The sequence below is a fragment of the Pan troglodytes genome, chromosome 10 (genome assembly GCF_028858775.2).
Source record: "Pan troglodytes isolate AG18354 chromosome 10, NHGRI_mPanTro3-v2.0_pri, whole genome shotgun sequence".
Taxonomy (NCBI): Eukaryota; Metazoa; Chordata; class Mammalia; order Primates; family Hominidae; genus Pan; species Pan troglodytes.
Genome location: NC_072408.2, coordinates 83167263 through 83191224, shown reverse-complemented (window position 1 = coordinate 83191224; position 23962 = coordinate 83167263). Strand labels below are relative to the sequence as shown.

The window sequence follows — 23962 nt, the reverse complement described above, 5'->3', positions numbered from 1 at the left end:
TGAGGAGGAATCTTATGAAATGTTAGCAATTCTCTATTTCTTGATTTGGGAGGTTGTTAAGTAAGTATTCTCTCTGTTATACATTTATGTTTTAGGCATTTTTCTGAAGATGTGCTGTATTTCACATTTTCTAAAACCTTTAGAAGTAAAAATGGAGTTCTTTCTATTAAATTTTTGATTAATTTATGAAATTTTTAAGTTTCAGAGAATATACAAAGATTAGACCCTTTTCAGGAACTCACGGTCAACATGAGCATAAAGATAATTGGAGTATACTGCAGTAAATACTGTAGTACAAGTGTGTGTGAAGTGCTGTTTGTGTCATAGAAAGGAACAGCTAACTATGCCTGCAAAGTCAAAACAAGGCCTCCCTGAAGGGGTGGCCTTGCGTCTTGAGAGGCTCCATGGCATTGTAGAAACAGCATGAGTTTTAAATGTAGACCTAAGTTTAAATCAGCTCTGATAGTCACTTGTTGATGTTGGTCAACATAATTTCTGTGAGCTTTAGTTTTTTCAACTGTAAAATATGGTTAATTTTTTTGTGTGTGTGGCATTGTTTTAAAGATTAGAAAAAAATGAAACCTATAGCATAGTGTGTCACACTCGGGTTCTCACAAATAGGTATTGGTTGCTTTATTATTGCTTTTATTAATATTATTGTGTTAGTATAAGTATCATTATTGCTGATAAATGAATCAGAATTAGCCAGATACAGAACAAGTTAAAGGGATATAGACTAGGTGGCATAGGATGTCAAAGCAAGAGAAACGCAATAAAATGGAAGAGTAGGGAAAGGATGTGTTTTAAAATTATTTTTATTGAGGTATAATTTACATGTAATTAAGTGTGCAGCTTTTGAATTTTTAGTTACGTATAGACACGTGTAATCACTTCCCATAGCAGAAGGCTCTCTCACACCCCTCCGAGTCAGTATTTCCTCCAAAAGGTAAACTACTGTTCCAACCTCTAACGCCATAGATTGTTTGTAAATAGAATCATATGGTACGTACTTTTTTTTAATGGGGAGAGTTGGCTTCTCACTCAATATTTGTTGTTCTTTTTTGTTGCTGTCTAATTTTCCATAGTGTGACCATACTATAATGAATTCATTAATTTTACTCTTAATAGCCATTTGAAGTGGTTCCAGATTTTGGCTATTATGAATAAAGCTTCTATGAACATTCTTGTGCCTCTCTTTTGATGGATGTACACACTCATTTCTGTTGGGTATATCTAGGATTAGAATTCCTCCGTGTAGAATGTACATTTAACTTTAATAGATACAGTCAAGTAGTTTTTCAAAGTTGTTATGCCACTCTGTGTTCTCACCAGTAGTGAACAGAGTTTCATTTGCTCTATGTTTTCACCTGTACCTGGATGGTGTTAGTCCTTTTAATTTTAGCCATTCTAATAGGGATGTAGGTTTCTGTCTCATTGTAGGAGTGGGGAGGATACTTGGAAGAGACCACTACCCCAAATCACTAACTAGTTTCATTTACAATTCCGTGTTGCATTTATGAAAGTTTCATTTTTTTTACATTTTATTTTTAGTATTGAGATTGAGTGATCTTTTTTCTTACCAGAGAAGGAAAAAAGATCCCTTTTTTTATATCATATAAAATTTTCAGTAAAATATCTGATTAAGAAAATAGAACAGTTTTTTTAGCTGTTACATTAATAAACCAAATGCAGAATCAATGGTATTATCCTTGATGTGCTAGAAGTGTTTTTAAAATACTTTAGGCACTGGTACTACTTGACTTTTTTAAAAATGTTGCTTTATGAATGATTATACATATTTTAAAATAAAGGCTTTTATTGGACTCTGAACAAATAATTATAGGGAAGAGTAAGTACCTGTCCTCAAAAATAGAAAAACCTCATTAAAATTAAAATGTACTGCTCCTTTTATACCTGCCACACAAGTCTCAATATAATTGTACCTTTGTAATAGTAATTTGTTAATTGGTTTATGCATAGTGCTATATTAAAGTGTTATATGATTGCAGGAGTATATGCATGTTTGTCTCACTGCACTCTTGTATTTAAGATTCATCCTTTTAGAATAAGAATAGAAAATGATGATAATAAAGGTGAACATTAATTGAATGTATGCTATGTGCAAAAACACTATGCTAAGTGCTTTGTATGTATCTTCATCTAATTCTCACCATATGCACATTATAAGATTTTTAAAAAGTCAATCCAGATTTATTTCCCCAGTCTTTCATCACCTCGTCTGAAATTGTTTTCCATTTTGACCAGAGGTATGAAAAGTATGTTGAGCTGGTTCCGTGAGTTAGAATTCGTTGCTGGAAACCAGCTCACTAGAATAAAAGCTCTATAAGCGCTGAATTTATGCAGAGTTCTGCAGGAGCAAAGAAGAGATACTTCACGATGTTGGTGGGTTCAGGGAAATACTTCATTTTTTCTAAGCCTTAATTCTAAAGGATTATACTAGATATGACCCTCTAGAGATCTTTAATAGTTTAAAGCTGTGTGTACAGGCTTCCTGCACTGATTTATATCAAATATAGTCTATACTTGAAAATGAATGACTTATTATACATGTTCAAAAGTAGTAATACTGATATGCTGACTATTTTTTTAAGGTTTTGAAAGAGGGAAGGAAGATATTTCTCAAAATAAAGATGAATCTTCACTTTCTATGTCAAAGAGCAAGGTAAGCATATATAAGCAAATATATGATTATGACATATTCTTAATATTTGAGATGAGGGAACTAACACTGAAATCCTATGAAGCTTTTTTGTGATGTTTTTATGTTGATACATCTGAACCATGTAGTGTGTATTAAAAGAGTGAAGTTCCATTGGGGCTAATATAAGTATTGTTGGTTACTTAGAAATACAGCTGATTGGTAACCAGTTTTCCTGCCAGAGTAATACTGTTTCTGGTATCTCTGCTATAGCAGCACTTCTCAAACTTGAGTCTGAGGATTGCATTCAGATATATTCTCAGGGTTTATGGCTTTAAAAAAAAAATCTTAAGTGTTTTGAGTTCATTCAGATGACAATCAAAATACATATATTTTACCAGTTAAAAGCCAGAGCTTTGCAGTAGTAATTGCCTACTATTGACAGACATTTTCTTAGAATAAGACATAGTTTATGAATCAGTATTTCTGAAACTGGGATACTTAGACACATTCTTAGGCCTGTTAAGCATTTTTTTTCTTTAAGAAAATTCAGATTTGAGAAACGCCATGTGATGCAGTAACCAGTTTCCCTATGGGTTTTTAGTTCACTAGATTTTCTATAATTTGTGAAGGAATTCAACTTTTGGCTGTTCTTTCTGGTAAGATATAGTAGCAGGGGAGCTTTTATGTTTATGGAATCAAACTTCAATGACTGTAAGATAACTGTTTCTAAAGACTGAATTCTCTGTTATTCTCAGCAGTTGGGCTTGCTCTTAGAACCCACATTTTTTGCTCCTGTTCTTGAGAGTGGTTGAGAGGCTTGCACAGTATGTTTTTATGTATGATTTTACATAAATATTATTCCCACTTTTTATGTATACATTACACAAAAGTTCATCTATCATATTAGTGTAAAGTACTTAGGCTAGAAGTTTAAAAGTACTTTGTATTTATATAACATGTATGAGAAATGCCTGGATCACCAATGGGAGAAAATATTTCTTTCCCCATTGCAAGGTTCATGGCTTAGATCCCCATAACAAAAGAAAGATGAACAAGAGAAAAGCATACACATTTATTTAACATAAGTTCTGTGTGACACAGGAGCTTTCAGAAATGAAGACCCAAAAGAACAGGGAAATCTGTGTATTTATGTGCTTTGGTTTGATGAAGAGCAGACAGTCACAGAAGTATGATTGGACAAAGGTTGAGGGGTATTATATGATGCTAATACACTGAGGGGAATTTAGCAAGGCCTGTTTGTTCAGCTTCTTCTTGGTATCTCTGTGTGTTTGGATTCTTTCTTCTAAGGATAGGTAGAGCACCTGCTTCAGGGCAAGGTCAGAGAATTATATTGTGGCCTGCTTCAGAGCAGAAAGGCAGAAGGTCAGAGAGTGACCTTTCTGCTTTTCAAGTTTTCTCAGTTTCCTTCAGCTTAGAAGAGTCAGTATGCCCCTATATTTTGGGGTAGTGAGTTTTGAGCCCTGTCAATCATTTTACATGATCTGTATTATTAAAGAAAGTAGGAAATAATTTATCTTAGGTCTGCCACAGCTAGAAATACAATGAGATTTATAGTTTTTTTTTTAAAAAAAGATCTATTTTCAAGCAATTAATACCAGAATTGGTGAATACATGATATAATGGTATTCCTACTCAAAAGCCTAAACACCTAAACACAAAGACCTACATACCACAGCTACCTATTTGCCATCTATATGTACCCTTTAAGGGGGGAGGCCTGAAAAGGAACTTTGCATACCTTAAATGAAGCTGTGTGCCTTAATGGGGGGCGGGGAGGAACCCACAAGCTTTAGAACTATGCTTTGGGTACAGTGGCATCTAGTCATATGTGGATCTTTAAATTAATTAAATTTAAATAAAATTAGAAATCCAGCTCCTCAGTTATACTAGTCACACCTTAAATGCTCAGTAACCACATATGGCTAGTGGCTGCCACACTGGACAGCTCAGATATAGGACATCTGTCATTTAGAACGTTCTACTGGGCAGCACTGCTTTAAAGTGAAGAGTCAATTTGAATCTTGACTCTCCTATTACCTATAAGTTTTTAGCTGCTAGTTACAATGATATTAATAGCTACTTTTTTTTTTTTTTTTGGAGAAGGAGTCTCGCTCTGTCACCCAGGCTGGAGTACAGTGGTGCGATCTCGGCTCACTGCAAGCTCTGCCTCCTGGGTTCACGCCATTCTTCTGCCTCAGCCTCCCGAGTAGCTGGGACTACAGGTGCCCGCCACCACAGCTGGCTAATTTTTTTGTATTTTTAGTAGAGACGGGGTTTCACCCTGTTAGCCAGGATGGTCTCGATCTCCTGACCTTGTGATCTGCCCGCCTCGGCCTCCCAGAGTGCTGGGATTACAGGCGTGAGTCACCGTGCCCGGCCATTAATAGCTACCTTTTTTTTTTTTTTTTTTTTTTAAGAGATGAGGGCCTCACTATATTGCCCAAGCTGGATTCGAACTCCTGGGCTCAATCAGTCCTCCCACCTCAGCCTCCCAAGTAGCTGGGACTGCAGGCACATTGCCATCATGCCCAACTTAATAACTACTTTTTGTTGAGAGTTTACTTGGGCCATTTTAACATTCATAACAATACTAGAAGACAGGTATTATTGGCCCCATTTTATGAATGAACAAACTGAGGCTCAGACAAATTAATTCCCCAAGACTCAAAATAGTAAGTCTTCAAACTAGAATTCACAGTGGCTTCAGTTTTCTTTTTTGTTCACGGGAGGTAAGATCTTACCTCCCAGACTGTGGTGCAGAAAGTACCTGACAAAGAAGCTGATTAACAGTAGATAGTTAAGAATTTATTTTCTTATGAATAAAGCATTAGAGTGAATGAATGGGATTCTTAACATAACTATTTGGTATATAAGTAAAATTATACTCATCATATTATTTTCCAAGAGCTGAAACTTACTGATTTTCTCCTAATTTAGATTTAATCTTAGTTTATTCTGTTAGCTTAAGATGTCTATAGTTGCTACATTGTCTTTAAATATTTTAACATTCTGCTGGGTGCAATGTTTCATGCCTATAATCCCAGCACTTGGGGAGGCTGCGATGGGAAGATTGCTTGAGCTCAGGAGTTTAAGACCAGCCTGGACATGACAAGACCCTGTCTCTACAAAAAATACAAAAATTAGCCGGGTGTGGTAGCACATGCCTGTGATCCCAGCTACCTGGGGGGCTAAGGCAGGAGATGCTTGAGCCCAGGAGGTTGACGCTGCAAGTGAGCCATGTTTGCGCCACTGCACTCTGGCCTGAGAGACAAAGTGAGACCTTGTCTCAGATATATAAATTTGTGTATATATATGAGCATGCAACCAACTCTCTTGTTTTTCAGAACAGTTGTAAAATTTATACATTTATCATTAAACCTCATACTTGTGGAATTCTGAAGATTTTTATTCTTATCTGAGTAATTTGGAAAACAAGATTTATTATTCCTTTCATGATTAAATTGTGTAACTGAGGACATCAAACAGTTTTAACTTTTCCCAACTTGATGCAAAAAATATGAATACTCTCATTTTGGTCACAGGATTTTAGGTTAAATGTTATTTCTTAAAATTCATGATTGAGCCTGATTAACACAATGAATTACACCTGCCTCATCCCCAAGACATTATTTAAAAATAAAGGAGCTGGGCACAGTGGCTTATGCTTGTAATCCCAGCATTTTGGGAGGCTGAGGTGGAAGAATTGCATGAGCCCAGGAGTTCGAGACCAGCCTGGGCAACCTTAGCGAGACCTTGACTCTACAAATCAAAAAATTAGCCACACGTGGTGGCATGTTCCTGTGGTCCCAGCTACTCAGGAAGCTAAGGTGGGAGGATCACTTGAGCCCAGGAGTTGGAGGCTGCAGTGAGCTGTGATCACACCACTGCACTCCAGACTGGGTGACAGAGTGAGACCCATCTCAAAAAATAAGGCAGTTCCTCTTTCTCATGCACCTTTTCCTAGGCTTTTTCATTGTATGAATGAGTGAATTGGAAAAGTCGGTTAATCAGATTATCCCAAACAAAGTAGCATTTTAAAATGAATTTTTAATTATCCATCTCAACCAAAGGAATTACAACATAACTAATGTGTCTAGTGGGATAAAAGGAATTCTGTTAAAAGGATAAGGAGTTTTTGAGCTCACATCTCTTTAAGTTGATTTTTCAACGGTTTAACTCTTTGCCTTGTAGGTTTGCTAAATCATCTTTTACTTGCTTTAAAATATACATTTACCTGGATAGTTAACAAACCTTTCTAAACCAAAATGTCTGATGTGATCACAGTAACTTATCATTATCCTTGTTGTTCCTTGTATCTGTAGCATTTTGTAATTTTCAAAGCAAATTGCAAAGTATTTTCATAAATAAATGCCCCATTATTTAAATCTCTAAAGGTCAGATTTTTGATAGCACCTGCAATCTGAGATATAGTCATAAACCTGAAACAATATATTACCAAGTACTAAGTTAAACACTTTAAGTATCATTTAACCCTCAAAGCAACCCTATAAATTAGTAGTAGTATCTTCATTTTACAGATGAAGAAACTAAGACTGACAGATTAAATTAACTTCTCAAAGTCACAGAGCCTATAAGGGGATCGCAGTTAAAGGGGAAAAGAAAGAAGAAAAAGAGAAGGAAAGAAGTAAAAAATATATAACATGCTAAGCATTCTAATGCCATTTAACAAAGAGGCAAGCAGTAATATACATTAAACCTGCCTATCTTGATGGTCATCATTAAGAGAGTGGTCAATAAAGTTTATGAAGGAAGGGAAACTTAGTTTAGTAAACTACCCCAACAAAAAAATCGTTTACATTTTTGGCATTTGAAAGGTGTTTTGATTCAGAAAACCGAGGTAGTAATTTAGAAAAGACTGTGGAACTTGGTCATTCCTTTTTGTATTACAGAACTAGACTGCACGTTATGGCAGAGATTCCTTGAGATATGTGAGTTAAAGATTCCTCGAGGGCGGTTTACCAAGCTCATGTGACACCCTTCTGACCTGCTGGTCCCCTATGTACAGTAATCTTTTAGGAATAACCACGCTAGAGCTTATCATATAGAATTGTTAGGGAAACAAATTTGATTTTTTTTAAGGCAAGGTCTCACTTTATCATCTGGGCTGGAGTGCAGTGGTGCAATCACTGCTCACTGCAGCCTCAAACTCCTAGGCTCGGGTGATTCTCCTGTCTCAACCTCCCGAATAGCTGGGACTACAGGGACACACCACTATGCTCAGCTAATTTTTATATTTTTCATAGAGACGGTGTCTCACCATGTTGCCCAGGCCGGTTTTGAACTCCTGGGCTCAAGCAATCCTCCCGCCTTAGCCTCCCAAAGTGCTGGGATTACCAGCATGAGTCACCATGCCCGGCCACAGATTTCTCCTTGTTCATAAAGATAGATCTTAACTTTAAGATACCATATGAACAGTTTTAAAAGATAAGAAATTAATATAGTGAGATAACTAAGAACATGAAGCTGGGAATTAGAGTAGGGTACAAATCCCAGCTCATCCACTTTGTAGCTTTGTGACTTTGGAAAGATATTAATCTGTTAGTTTTAGTGTCCTCATTAGTAAAAGAGGGATACAACTACTATCTCCTAAGTTTGCTTTGAGTATATAAATATTTCGTATATACAGTTGATCCTCGAACAACATGGAAGTTAGGGGCACTGACCCTGCCCTCCCCTGTGCATATAAAAATCTGCATATAACTTTTGACTCCCTAAAAACTTAACTACTGTAATTGTGTACTGTTGACCAGAAGCCTTACTGATAACATAGTCAATTAACACATATTTTGTATATGTATTGTATACTGTATTCTTACAATAAAGTAAGCTAGAGGAAAGAATATGTTATTTAAAAAATCATAAGAGAGAGTATATTTACTGTTTATTAAGTGGAAGTGGATCATCAGAAAGGTCTATCTTTGTTATCTTCACATTGAGTAGGCTGACGAGGAAGAGTTAGTCTTGCTGTCTCAGGTGGCAGAGGCAGAAGAGGCGGAGAAGGTGGTAGGGGAAGCAAGAAAGGCAGGTACACTCAGTGTAACTTCCATAGAAAAAAAATCTGCCTATAAGTGGACCCACGCAGTTCAAACCTATGTTGTTGAAGAGTTAACTGTACTTGGTAAATAGTAAACAACCATGAATGTTCATTAACTTTTAAGCTAATACTATTAGTATTTTTTATTTAATAGCTTCTTAAAAGTACACTACTATAAACATTGTCCTATTAAGTTGTGGGAAGTAGAATCTCCTAATAATTTTAAGCCATCATATTCTTCTGACAATAGCCATGCCATTTTGTGTTCCCAGGGCCAAGGAGAAGACAGAAACCTGTTTGGCTTGAGGAATGTTATGAAATTGTTTTGGTATCACAATATATGCCATCATCATTGGAGTAATTAATGTGATGTTTCAACTCCAATTCTTAAAGGAGTAACTTTCCCAAAAGTTTAACTAGGTTGATTTCTACATTGAGAATTGTTTGCATTTCCCTTCTGGTTCAGCCAGTTAATACCATCACCTTAATAGCCCATCTTTCATACCAAGTAGCAGAAGTGTTTTTAGGAGAGATGAGAGAAATGAGCTGCAAGTACCTATTTTATTTTCATTTTATTAATTCGTTAGATATTTACTAAGTTCATTCTTTTCTTCGGGTGATACACACTGGGTATCATTGACAAATAAATGTGTTATCTGTTCTTATTAATCTAAAAATTGAGGGAGTTGTATACAAAGGTGTGTATCCTTGATGATATCTAGTGGTATTATGCACATCTGGCCGCTCAACATTTGAAAGCCACCATTTGAATCAAGTTCTGTATACTTTCTTGGCACTGCTTAGGAGTACTGCTAAGAACTTTAGTGCCTTTTCCTATGTCTAACAATAGATAAAAATAAAACTTATGGACATTGAAGGAGTATGTTTAATTTTGTTTTTCCAAAATAAATAGAGCTTTTAACTTTTGTGCTTTTCTACTCTGGTAAACCTATGTGGTCTCTTTAAACAAGCATTGCATTAGGAAACCTGGGTTCTGATCTCCGCAATGTTAATGATTGTTAGTTTGGAAAATCAACCTTCCTGAGCCTCCCTTTCATGATTTGTAAAATGGAGATTAAACAATCTGTTGTGCCTATTTTTCAAGATTCTTGTGAAGATTAAATAAAAATATGAAGTGTAAACTGAAAGTCTGGAAAGAAATTTAAGACATGAATAATTTAGTGAGGAAATCCTACTCACTCGATAGGTAGGAAGTAGTAGATCCTAGAAATATTGGTGTTTACACGCTGTACGAATTAGATAGAGAGGCTTAATACTAGTTTCTAAAGGTGTTTGTATTTCTTCCTATTGAAGGAGGAGTAGAAGCAGGGCAATATGTGCATCAGCTTGTTAGAATTTGTGTCTTTGTTTTTAGAATATTTCAACTGTTAAAAGATAACATTGCTTTGGCTACTTTTGTGCTAAGAATAACTAAATAATTATATATGTTCTTAGAAATACTCTTAAAAAAATAGAATGTAAAATCTACAGATGATCTTATTTAACTTCACATTGTAGGTTTGTATACTGATTAGTTTTAACTTTTTTATATTTATGGATTTAACATGGATTCATTTTTAAAGACATATAGGGAAAATTCTATTGAAAATTGACATTTGCTTAAATCATAGCAATAAATGAGAAAAATGTCACATAATTTTAACATTAATTTTGATGCGACGTGTAGAAAATCTGAAGGATTTAATTTCTCTTGTTTCTGTATGATTTCAGTCTGAATCTAAACTTTATAATGGCTCAGAGAAGGACAGTTCAACTTCAAGCAAACTCACAAAAAAAGAATCTCTTAAGGTTAGTTTCCAGTTGTTTCTGAAAGGTAATTTACATTGTGCTTTGCATGTGTGTTTGGAAGTAGACTAATAGGATAAATATATATGTGTGTTCCTAAAGAAAGAAAAAACATCCAGTGGTACAGACAGGCAGGCACACATAGAAAATGTTAATATTTGTATGGTACACTGTGGTCAACTGATAAGATTGATTGATGACTGTCACAGAGCAGACTGCTTTAGGCCTCAAATGGCAACTGCAGAGGCTGAGGATGTGTTATCTCTATACAGCTGTATCCAAACTAGGTATATTATCACTATGTTGTGGAACTCCTAATGGGAACTCTGGCACCCATTGAAATTAGAGATTGCTAACTCCTCGGTCATGGCCTGAACTTGACCTGCATAATGTTTTAAAATTTTGACCCAACAGTTAATTAAAAGTCCAGATTTCCAATTTCTCTGAGAAATATGTAGCACTGGGCTTACCTTCCTGAGTGGCCATAGAATCTGGAGCTTAAGAAACACATGCTTTCCAACTGGCTCTGGTTCCTGACTAGTCTATTTTACCATTTGTGTTCCATGCCTGGTCCTATATATATTTGTATTTGCATCCCATATTAAATCAGATAGGTTAATAAAGACCAAAATCTAAAGTTTTGAGGGCATAGAATTATTAAAATTGTATTATGTCTAGTCTGTTTATCATTAAATGCAACTTTTCTGGTGGAAGATTTTGTTAGTTTTTAAAAATGTAGTCACTAATAGGTTATCATCACTCTTTTCCCATCCAAATTATAACAACAAAGCAACAATAAGACCTCATTAGTTCACTGCTGATTCCTCAAATTATCAGAATTAACTTATGAAGGTGAAACTTTCATATTTTGGATAAATTAATTTTATAGTTATGGTTTCTTAATTATTTATAACTTACATATTAGTATTGGGAAAGAGAGCAAAACTTCCAATTGCAAACAGTTGTGGCATTCTTTGTTATTTGAAAAAATTGGTAACAGAGAAGGTTTCTATCAGTAAGAGAATATATTAATAAATATTATAGAAGCAGTATAGGCCAGTGGTTAAAAAAATAGCTTTGGGAGCTAGTTTGCCCCTGTTTGAATCCCGACCCTACAATTTACTAAATGTGTGATTCTGAGCAGGTTACTGTCTCTGCCTCAGTTTTCGTGTCTGTAGAATAAGGATAATAATACTTCTACTTCACAAGGTTGTTGTGAGGATTAAATGATGTAATGACAATACAAGTAAAGTGCTTAGAACTGTGGCTGGTTCACAGAATGCCCTCAGGGTTAGCTCTCTTATTATTTTAATTTGCAGTGGGAATCCTATGTAACATTTAAAATAATGAGAATGATACAGACATGAATACTCTTCAAAAAATGTTTATTGGGGGAACTTTTTGCATGCTAAACACAAAATCTACATGTTTCTATAGGTTGTTACTTAGAAAAGGTCTGAAAAGACAGTGTTTTCCAGAAGGTTAACAGTCATCAATTCAGAGGATTGGAATAGGTTGGGGGTATAATAAAAATGGCTTCTAGCTTTATGTTTGAAATTTTTATTGTGAGGCTGTGTTTATGCATTGTGTAATTAAAAAGAGGTAAAATTGACCAGGTGTGGTGGCTCACGCCTGTAATCCCAGCACTTTGAGAGGCGGGCGGATCACTTGAGGCCAGGAGTTCAAGACTATTCTGGCCAACATAGTGAAACCCCATCTCTACAAAAAATACAAAACTTAGCCAGGCATGATGGCATATGCCTGTAATCCCACCTGCTTGGGAGGCTGAGGCACAAGAATTGCGTTGACCCAGGAGGCGGAGGTTGTAGTGAGCTGAGATTCCGCCACTGCACTCCAGCCTGGGTTACAGAATGAGACTGTCTCAAAAAAAAAAAAAAAAGGTAAAATTATTTAAAAGATACATAGAACTGGACTAGTGATCAGAAAAACTAGATTCTAACCTTGGTTGTCTAAGACTAACTCCTGCTCAAAAAAAAAAAAAATACAGTATTTTTATTGTAAGATTCTGGAATTCTAAAGCGGTTTAGACTTTTCTACTCCCACCATTATAGTATGAAATTCTAAACCTCTTTAGAATACTAGATTAGGATAAAAGACAGTGTGGTGATTCCACAAAGACCTATAAGACAGAACTACCGTTCGACCTAGCAATCCCATTACTGGGTATATAACCTAGGGAATGTAATCATTCTGTTATAAAGACACATGCATGTATATGTTCATTGCAGCACTGTTCACAATAGCAAAGACATGGAATCAACCTAAATGCCCATCAATGAGAGACTGGATAAAGAAAACGTGGTACACCATGGAATACTATGTGGCCATAATAAAGAATGACATCATGTCTTTTACAAAGATATGGATGGAGCTGGAGGGCATTATCCTTAGCAGACTAACTCAGGAACCAATACTGCATGTTCTCACTTAGAAGTGGAAGCAAAATGATGAGAACACATGGACACACAGAGGGACACAACACACACTGGAGCCTTTCAGAGGGTGAGGGTGGGAGAAGGGAGAGGATCAGGAAAAGTAACTAATGGGTACTAGGCTTAATACCTGAATGATAAAATATGTACAACAAAACCCCATGACACAGGTTTACCTATATAACAAACCTGCATTTGTACCCCTGAACTTAAAATAAATTGCTCATTTCTGTTGAGTTTTTATCTTTTCTATTATTTCTATAAAATAGGTACAAAAGAAAAATTACCGAGAAGAAAAGAAAAGAGCCACAAAGGAGCTGCTCAGTACAATCACAGATCCTTCTGTTATTGTTATGGCTGATTGGTTAAAGGTCAGTGTGTTTTGAATCATGAATTCAGATTGCTGGATGTTTACCTACTGGAATGGAAAAGCCTGGAGTATACCTAACGCCTACAAGACAAAAACAGCTCCTAAAATGATGTTTTTCACTGGCAAAGAAACTATTATTGTATTCCCGGAGGTTCTGTGTTCCCATCTTAATGAAGAGAAGGAATCTTAATGTCTTTCTTAACAATAGCATCAATTACATACAGTATAGTTCTTTTAAAAAAGCTTTTTGGTTTGTGTGATATGTTGTCTAATACAATATGCTGTAAAAAATACATTGCTTGCTATTCCAATTATTGTTAAGTATTCCATATACTTGGTATATTATTGAAAAGATGAGACAAACTTAATATAAAAGCTATTTTAAAATAATCAGTTGGATACATAATATATTTTTAAAAAATGAAAATTGTTAATTATCAGACAAGCACACATTGCTGTTTCCAGACCCTATTCTTTTGGCCTCTGGTTATTTTTCTTTCCTTTTCTTTCATCCTGGTCACTCTATCCTCTTTCTCATTCTTATCTGAAAGACAGCTGTAGGAATCCTGAGTTTAAGAGTGATCTCGTAGGACTCTGACTCACAGAAAATTTTAGTACTTGGCATGTACCTGAGAATCACCCCAACCCACTTTTTCCAAGACTTACTAAGGCCTCTGACCTCATAATCCTTATGAAATCTGTCATAGGACTCCCCTCACTAAAATGAGAGTCTAGTGATAGTTTCCCTGACAATTCAGTTAACTAATTCTAGGGTTTTCGATCTTGTGCTAATAACACCTTCCAACTTGTTTTGACTCTGCTTAGAAGTGCATTAGCTCAAGATCTCACTTAGGTTTTTCAGAGTTAAAGCTGCCCTCTGTTAAGTCCCCAACACATTGCCTGGCCTGGCTGACTTTCTCTGCCTTACCTTCCTTCTGATAATTTGTCCTCCGTGTTCTGTTGCATCTCCATGATCCAAAATGTTATTTCAGGGTACCTATCTTCCTTTCGCCTCTCTTGTCTTACCATTCTTTTACATATACATGTATCTTAGATTTTCTCTTTTCTTCATGCCTGGCTCCAAACTCCTTCTTTCTAAATGTTTCTTGTTGAGAGTTACTGTGATATGCCTATTTGGGGGATTAAGGAATCCTGTATTATTTCGTACTTCATGTAGGTGCATTGAAATAACAGATGTTTTACAGTAAATAAAAGTATAATTCTTATTTTTGATCTAAATATTAACATCCTTTCACTATTTTGAATTCACTGAATTGCATAGACACAATTTTAATAGATGATGGAAATAGAAATTTATAGAAAAAGTGGTTTTAGACTTACTATTGACATAGCATTAAACCCTAGGATGAAGAACATTTTATGAGAGTGTAGGGATTCATGTAACTTGATTTTAAAATATCCTCCAATAAATTTAAATGGCATACTTTATGTAATTACTAGGAACAAAGTAATTTGAATAAGGTAATTTTAGGGGCTAGGAGGAAGTTATTTTCTCTTCCTACCACTCACCAAATACTTAGGGAATGCCTAGTGTGTGCCAGCAGTGTTTTCAGCACTGTTGATGTGGTGAAGGGGAAAAATTGTTTTAAGCAGAATCATCATATGCACACAAATAAGATTACAGCCATGATCAGTGTTAGAAAAAGAAGAATATCAGTACTAAGAAAGCATATTTTAATGGCCCCTGACCTGGTCAGGGAGATTAGGAAAATTATCCTACTTAGTACACTACTTTGAAACTGTTGGCCTGTCTCCCACTAAAATTTAAGTTTCTTAGAAATAAGAGCCATGTCATTTTCATGTCTGTTTGCTGTGCTTGCCATGTAGTAGCTTTTAAATAAAATATTTAAAGTGTACGTGTTATGGAAATTTTAGATTAAAACATCTTATTTGCAGTTTTTTTGTTTGGACCTTGGAGAACAGATCTTCCTTTTTAAAATAAATTTATCTTTCTGTAGATTCGTGGTACTCTAAAGAGCTGGACCAAGTTATGGTGTGTGTTGAAACCTGGGGTGCTACTGATCTATAAAACCCAAAAAAATGGTCAGTGGGTAGGAACAGTTCTTCTGAATGCCTGTGAAATCATTGAACGTCCATCAAAAAAGGATGGCTTTTGTTTCAAACTTTTCCATCCTTTGGAGCAATCTATTTGGGCAGTGAAGGTATGTAAGCCCTTGTTATATAGGTGAAAGGTAAAGATGATAATCCATGAATAGAACTGAGATACATCAATCAAATGAGTTTAGTCCTCTGCCAGGACTTATAAATCTGTTCTGCTTTCCATTGCATTATTCCCCCATTCTGCCTCTACCCACAACAAAATGTGCACCAAAAAGCTTTACCTTTGAGGTCTAACTTTTTATATTGCATCTTTTTATCTCTTTTGCCCTTGGGGATTCAATTTGTACTGTTTTTTTCAGTTTCTAATTACTAACTCGGCTTTGTAACATTGTATTATATTTATTGTTGTTGGTTTTTTTTTTCCCACCCACCTGCCCCACCCCCCCTCCCCGCCCCCTGTGATTTTTCTCTTTGTCAAAATGGTAAGTAGGATTCCCTGGAACAGAAACTGCCATTTATTTTTATGGTCTTTACTGTAGTGATGTAAAGCCTATAAGCAGAAGCAATCTTTCTTACTCTTAAAAAAAATTTTTTTTTAATTACTTACTCTTGAGAAAGAGACAGGTTTCTTTAAAGATGAAGCATTAATGTTTTTTATAACTGCAAAGCATTACTGTGGCTGGGTGCAGTGGCTCATTCCTGTAATCCCAGCACTTTGGTAGGCCAGGGCAGTTGGATCGCTTGAGCTCAGGAGTTCGAGACCAGCCTGGGCAACATAGCGAAACCCCATCTCTGCAAAAAATACAAAAATTAGCCAAGTATGGTGGCATGTACCTGTAGTCCCAGCTATTCAGGAGTCTGCGGTGGGAGGATCACTTAAGCTTGGGAGGTCGAGGAGGCTTCAGTGAGCCATGAGCGTGCCACTGCACTTCAGCCTGGGCAACAGAACAAGACCCTGTCTCAAAAAAACAAACAAGCATTATACTAACTGAATAAATGAATCAAGTTTAAGTGGTTTTGTGTGTGTATGTGTGTTTTTTAGGCAAGGTTTTACTGTCACCTAGACTGTACTGCAGTGGCATGATCATTGCTCCCTGCAGCCTCAACCTCCCGTGCTTAAGCAGTTCTCCCACCACAGCCCCCCAAGTAGCTAGGACCCCAGGCACGTATCACCATGCTCAGCTAATTTTTTAAAACATTTTTTGTAGAGATGGGGTCTTTCTGTGTTGCCCAGGCTGGTCTTGAATTCCTGGGCCCTCCTGCCTCAGCCTCCCAAAGTGCTGGGATTACAGATGTGAGCCACCATGCCTAGCCTAGTTTAAGTTTTTACAAAATGATCATTGCTTTAGTTTCTAAGAAGGCCAGCTATCGTAGAATAAAGAAGGTAGAATTTCTCCTTTAGGGAAAACCAACTAATTGAGATTACGGTTAACTAAAAGTAGCTTAATCCTTTTTTCTTGGGCGGGGAGGGTATTGCTTAATAACGTAATACACATACACCTAGGAAAAGACTTGGACTTTTTAATCGTTATTTCAGTAGTCTGGAGTCACAGCGAGAATAAATTTGGGATCACCGAGTTAGTTCCATTCTTAGGTTAGGTGCTTCCTGCAGGGGAAAGAATTTAACCCCCCGAACCTCTGACATTTATATATTAAGCAATTCTCAAGTGGAGAAAATGACTTTCAAAACCTTTTTAAACAACAAAAAATATATATATAAACATACATATAAATACCATATATATACATATACAAAAATACTATATATACACACATATATGTATATATATATAGTATTCTACTACTCTTAGGAATTGCAAGCATTAAAATAAATTTTTAAGCCATTAATGATTTTAATGTCAAATTTATAATATTTAATTCTTAATATTGGAAGAAGAGAGAAATCTGTATAATTATATAAATACTTCCCACAAGCAAAACCTACTTAGGATATTGTTTAAATGTTTTAGAAGCCAGTGTTTGTGATTAAGAAATAGTAACAGCTATGAGTTCTTTGTGTCAGGTACTTGAATATTTTACATGAAATCATTTATTTAATTCTCATACCTATAAGGAGGATACAGTTTCTTCCCATTGTACACATAAAGAGATTGAACCCTGTTTTTCTAGCATGGAGCCATGATTGAAACCCAGGCAGTCTGATTCCATGTCCCACTATATACTGGTTTTAGGAACTGGCCCATAAATTGTAAAGCTATTTGAAAATGCAGATTATTACGGTATTTGTTAAAGTCATATTAAATTTTTTTTCTGTTTTCATTTTGAATCTACATCTTTACTTTCTAATGTTTTATGCTTTTTGGAAATTTATTTCGTTTTTTGACCTAATAACTTTAAAGAACCCTTTGAAAACAACTTAAAAATTATGCTTTTGTATCAAAATTATACTTTAAATTCAATACTTAGTTTTCTTTCCAGATTCGTGTCTACCTAAGTTTAGCATTGGTGATACTAATTAGTGTTGGTATTGTATACTTCTAAAACAAACAACCCTAGCCAACAACAACGACAGAATTTCTTTTTCTTTCATGTTTCTGGAAAAATAAAATCAGCTTATATAGTTGGTGTTTAAAAACAGGTGTATGTCATTGGTTATAAAGTGGAGATTTATTTTTCCCTAGACCCAGTTAAAGTTCATTTCTCTTTTTTTTAATTATAATTCTATTTCTACATGCTTTCTTTAGCCTTCTAGAAATTTAGTATTTCTTATCTCATTAGTTGTATCCATGGGATGGACATTGTTAAAATTTGGTTTAATATGGTAAACTTTAGGTTCTCTTTAGTATGTAAGCAGTATGTAGAGATAATATTTAAGTGATAATTCATTTGTTCAGTTTTCTGCTAAGGAGATATATTTGTTAGAAAATTTTTCTTAATACTTAACATTTGCATTCTCAAGAATGATGAAATTAAAGCTCGTTTGCTTTTAGATTATAATCCATACCTGATTTAGATTATTACAGATAATATTGGATAGTGTAAAGATGAGATCTCATAATAATTACTCTATACCATTTATTTTGTTTATTTTGTTATTAAGGGTCCAAAAGGTGAAGCGGTTGGATCCATTACTCAACCCTTACCTAGCAGTTATTTGATCATCCGAGCTACTTCAGAGTCAGATGGTAAGTATAGTTTTTGATGGATTGGATTTTGGTCTTCATTTTTAAGAGTTTTTTTAATGCCACTTTGTATTATTCTGGGGAAATATATTTTTAGTATGGCATTTGCAGCAGAAGCATGGTAATCATAAATTGTTTTGAATGCTAAATATATGAGTAACTTAATAGACAAAAATCTGATAGAAAGGAAGCATTGTGTGATTTACTGAAGAGTTAGCAGTTCAGAGTTTTCTTCTTCATCCTCCATGGACATATTAACACCTTTTTATTTGTTAGTGGTCTTTATGGTACTCTTAAAGATACATTTAATACTTTTTATATTTTACTACTAAATGTTACCATTTATGAGACATATACATTGTTTTGGTTTTGTTTTTTTTTACGTAAGAGATTCGAGTACAACCTTTTTTATTCCTCCTTTAACACTTAATTCATGAAGCAAATATGGAGAGAGAAAAACTTAAATATCATCAAGGTAACTTTAAAATCTTAATAATTAATAATGGATTTTGTCCTCACTTTCATGCTTTCATGTTTCATAGTTTAGACAAGGTTGGTATAGGGAATCTTCTAACCTTCCAAAGTTTACTTTTATCTGATTTTTTTTGTTTTGTTTTGTTTTTGTTTTTGTTTTTTGAGATGGAGTCTCGCTCTGTTGCCAGGCTGGAGTGCAGTGGCACGATCTCGGCTCACTGCAACCTCTGACTCCCTGGTATAAGTGATTCTCCTGCCTCAGCCTCCCGGGTAGCTGGGATTACAGGCACACGCCACCACGCCCAGCTAATTTTTGTATTTTTAGTAGAGACGGGGTTTCACCATGTTGGCCAGGATGGTCTCACACTCTTGACCTCATGATTCGCTTGCCTCGGCCTCCCAAAGTGCTGGGGTTACAGGCGTGAGCCATCGCACCTGGCCTCAGTTTTTTTTTTTTTTTGAGATGGAGTCTCGCTCTGTCGCCCAGGCTGGAGTGCAGTGATGCGATCTCGGCTCACTGCAAGCTCCGTCTCCCGGGTTCACGCCATTCTCCTGCCTCAGTCTCCCGAGTGGCTGGGACTACAGGCGCCTGCCACCACACCCGGCTAATTTTTGTGTATTTTCAGTAGAGACAGGGTTTCACTGTGTTAGCCAGGATGGTCTCGATCTCCTGACCTCGTGATCCGCCTGCCTCGGCCTCCCAAAGTGCTGGGATTACAGGCGTGAGCCACCGCGCCTGGCCGATGATTTTTTTAAATTAAAATATAGGTATGAGCTTTCAATATGAAGATGCTTTACTTGGCTGATATTCCCAGCAAATCTTGAAGTGATATATATGAAAATTAAGAGCCCTAAACAAATATAAATGAAAAGTTTTCTGCTAATTCACTTTTAAATTTTTACTTAAAAAATAAAACTATTAATGTTTCTCTTAACTAATATGGCAGTTAATGGTAGCATTATATAGGCATTTTCCTGACTTAAAAAGTTTCATACATACAAGTAGAATGGTTGTTAATCTTGAGGATAGACCTCCTATTAACAAAAACAGTTACTTCAGATAGTTTGTTTGTAGTAGAATCATAAATCCTCAAGTGTATTTTATGTACCTTGCTTGATACCTTCAAATTATACTGCATGTTAATGTTCTAAGGTTTGAAAAATAAAGTATGTTTATTTTAGATTGGGTATAGTTTCTAATGCATGCTGTATACTATTCATTTATCAGTGGTGTGCTTAGTATGTGAAAAGCATTTGAAAAACGGAAAGATTTCATTAAATTCTAGCAAGATGTTATGTTCAGATTAACTTTTCCAGTGCATGTTTCTCAAAGAAATAGTGGTAACAGGGTAAGTTAAGATGCATGCTAGTTTCATAGTTTTAAAAATTATAGTGCTTATGAATCTGTGTTCTTTTAGGAAGGTGCTGGATGGATGCTTTGGAGTTGGCTTTGAAATGTTCTAGTCTTCTTAAACGTACAATGATCAGAGAAGGAAAGGAACATGACCTGAGCGTTTCATCAGATAGCACACATGTGACTTTCTATGGCTTACTACGTGCTAACAATCTCCACAGTGGTGATAACTTCCAGTAAGTAGATATTGCCGCTGAGTTGGTAATGTTTCAGAGACCATACTGTTCACAAAATTAGTTGGCAGGCCTAGAATTTTAGTAGTGTATCTAGGACTGAAATTTGCATATCTTCCCATTATATGGCCTAAGAACCGGCTTAAAATTTGTTTAGCTGCTATAATCAGGTGTAGAAATGTATTTCCTTGATTCCAGCCAACGTGATTTACTTTATCTTTCCCAAATATAGCCATGCTAATTATTCACCTTGTCTGTGCATGATGTCCCTTCTATTAAGAATGATTTCTGCCTACTCCTCCTTGCTCTTTTCTCCTGTCTATATATTCTTCAAGATCAGTCTCAAATATTACATCATGTGTGAAACCTTATAACTATGAGACATAATCTGTCTTTCTATAGAGTAACATGTTTTTAGTAATGGCACTGGACTTACTCTACCTGGTATTTGTGAAATTCATTTATATTTCTGTTTGGAATGGAACTGTATCCTATTTGTGGTTTTATTCCCTGAAGCATTTATTGTAGTTAACACTAAGAAAACATTTCTCCAAGGAAACTGGGCAGTAGTGCAAAGACTTTCTTGAGATTCAGGTCTTTTTGTTGCTTTGCAGGAAAAACATCAGACTTTTCTATTTCCTCCCTTTCCCCACCCCTTGGCTTCTGCTCTGTAACCACTTTCATCAGCATTGAGGTTGCTCTTCTCAAAGTTAGACTGCTATTCTCCTCTTCTTCATATAGCCTGATTTAGACATTTCTTCCCTATCATTTTGCTTCTTTTTTTTTTCTGTCTGTATTACTTTAAAAAATTTTTTAGAGCCAGGGACTCACTCTGTTGCCCAGGCTGCAGTGCAGTGGCACAATCATAGCTCACTGTAACCTGGAACTCCTGGGCTCAAGCCATCTTCCAGTCTCAACCTGCCCAGTAGTGAGAACTACAGGCCTGTATTACCACACTGGACTGGCTGGCTGGCTTATCTATTTATTTATTTATTGAGACATAGTCTCACTATGTTGCCCAGGTTTTTTTTTTTTTTCTTTTTTTCCCCACTCTCTTTAAAATCTCCATTACCTGACCTTTTATGTTATTTCTTTGCAGACCTACGATCTGGAGCTTTATCTTAATCCCAAGTACCTGGTGCCCGAATGAGATAGGATGGAATGGGGTGGGCTACTGATAGAGGAATGGGTATTTGTTGGAACCTCTTTCCAAGACTTTCCCCCTTTTGTACAGATTTTTTGCCCTAATCACTTTAAGTGAGAATAGGGTAGATTAAGCAAAACTTACTTGATTTTAGTCCATAGGTTAATTTCTTTCAGCTGAAATTTTCATTTTTAATTCTCTCTGGATTTTGGCTCAGGATTAAACCTTTCAGACAAATAGAATTTAATATAATTGTTTATCATTTACCATTTTCATATATTTTTCTTGGACTCATGTGAGGTGACTTTGCAAACCTTCTTATACAGGTGGAAAGTCATAATTTATTTGAGTTCAGTTGAGAATCTGATTATCTGGACCTGCATTTTTTCTTCATACCATAAGTGACAGTGAGATTGATGCAAGTGATGCTGTCTGAAAAACTAAGAAAAATATCTAACAAGAAGTCTAAACTCTTGGTTTTGGAGGATTTTAGCCCCAAGTGGTAGAGAGGCAAAGAGCTCAGAGTGTCATCTTTTTGCATTTCTCTAGGTTTTTAATTTTTCTATGCCTCTGTTTACTAATCTGTAAAATGAGAATAATAATACTACCTATCTCATAGGGTTATTTTGAAGATTAAGTGAATTAACACTATGTAAAACACTTAGAACACTGTCTGGCACATAGTAAATTCTCAATAAATGTTGTATATAATTATTATTTATGAATTGAGCATTCTTAACATCCTTTATTCTTCCTCCTAAAAATTCTTTCCCTTAAGGTTAAATGATAGTGAAATTGAACGACAACATTTTAAGGACCAAGATATGTATTCTGATAAATCTGATAAAGAAAATGATCAAGAACATGATGAGTCTGATAATGAGGTGATGGGGAAAAGTGAAGAAAGTGACACAGATACATCAGAAAGACAAGATGACTCATATATCGAACCTGAGCCTGTTGAGCCTTTAAAGGAGACTACCTACACTGAACAGAGCCATGAAGAACTTGGAGAGGTAAAAGTCTGCTATTTTTAGAGGTTCTGGATTTTCATATTCTTGGGAATTCTTAAATGAAATTGAAGATATTATTTGCTTGATCTATTGCCTATTTTTCTGTGATAGAATGTGATATTTTAAAAATTGCATACATATGAAATATATTGGGATTTACAAACAACTAAACACATATACTCACATAAATACCAATATATTCTATTAAATTTAAAGTTTACATTTTCTTCAAGCTTGATTTTGAAGTAGGATATTGCTTGATGTCATTGCCAGGTGCAAAGTTGCAAGGAAACGTGAGTTTATAACTTTGTTATTGCCAGTGCATCATAGAAGTAAATGTAGTATAAAATAATAGGCTATAATATTTTTGTAGTGGATCTGTTGTATATATTGTTCACTTTGATGTCTTTTTCAGCTACCCTTTTTTACCTAAGTTTTATAGCTATAGATTTTATTATTATTTTTTGTTTCCACATTTAAAGAATGCTTGGAGTAGTCCTGAGAAGAGTTCATATTTTCAACATTAGCTGGCTTGTTTACATATCTGTCTGAAATAAATATAATGTTTTGGTAATTTTCATTAATTGATAAAGGCAGGTGAGGCTTCTCAAACAGAAACTGTATCTGAAGAAAACAAAAGCCTTATCTGGACACTATTGAAACAAGTCCGTCCTGGCATGGACCTATCCAAGGTGGTTCTGCCTACATTTATTTTGGAACCCCGTTCTTTCCTGGATAAACTTTCAGATTACTACTATCATGCAGATTTCCTATCTGAGTAAGTAGATTTTTATTTCTTAAAATAGACAATACTTCATGATTTTAGAAATTCTCAAGAATGCTATTTTCAATTATCGTTCGTTTCCAAAATCAGGCTCTAATGAGACATCACTCTCTGTTCTCTACCACTTCTGTGGTTGACCCTTAGTAAGAAGCATGTTTGATACTTTGCTATAATGTTGCCATTTATGAAGTTAAATTGAGATATCATAAGCTCGAGGAAAACAAGAATTCTACCCTTTACTCAACAACACTGCCGTTATAGGCTCCTTAACCTCAGTTCACTAACGTAACAGAGAGAGAGAGGTGATTGGCATCATTTGTTCTCCTCTACAAAAGCACTTGTTCAGTCCCATCCTGGGGCATCTGTTT

At 35.5% G+C, this 23962-nt stretch overlaps 1 protein-coding gene across 8 annotated transcripts in view; it reads left to right on the top strand.

Annotated features, from left to right (window-relative positions):
* Window positions 1–23962, top strand: part of OSBPL8 (oxysterol binding protein like 8) — a 208131-nt gene that overhangs the window by 146633 nt on the left and 37536 nt on the right. For all 8 annotated transcript variants that reach the window (XM_009425876.5, XM_509228.9, XM_063785931.1 and 5 more), the window contains 8 exons: window positions 2613–2683; window positions 10470–10547; window positions 13267–13368; window positions 15347–15550; window positions 18511–18595; window positions 20485–20656; window positions 22576–22813; window positions 23404–23588. In XM_009425876.5, coding sequence (XP_009424151.1) covers window positions 2613–2683; window positions 10470–10547; window positions 13267–13368; window positions 15347–15550; window positions 18511–18595; window positions 20485–20656; window positions 22576–22813; window positions 23404–23588 — 1135 coding nt within the window. The remainder of the gene's footprint in view (window positions 1–2612; window positions 2684–10469; window positions 10548–13266; window positions 13369–15346; window positions 15551–18510; window positions 18596–20484; window positions 20657–22575; window positions 22814–23403; window positions 23589–23962) is intronic.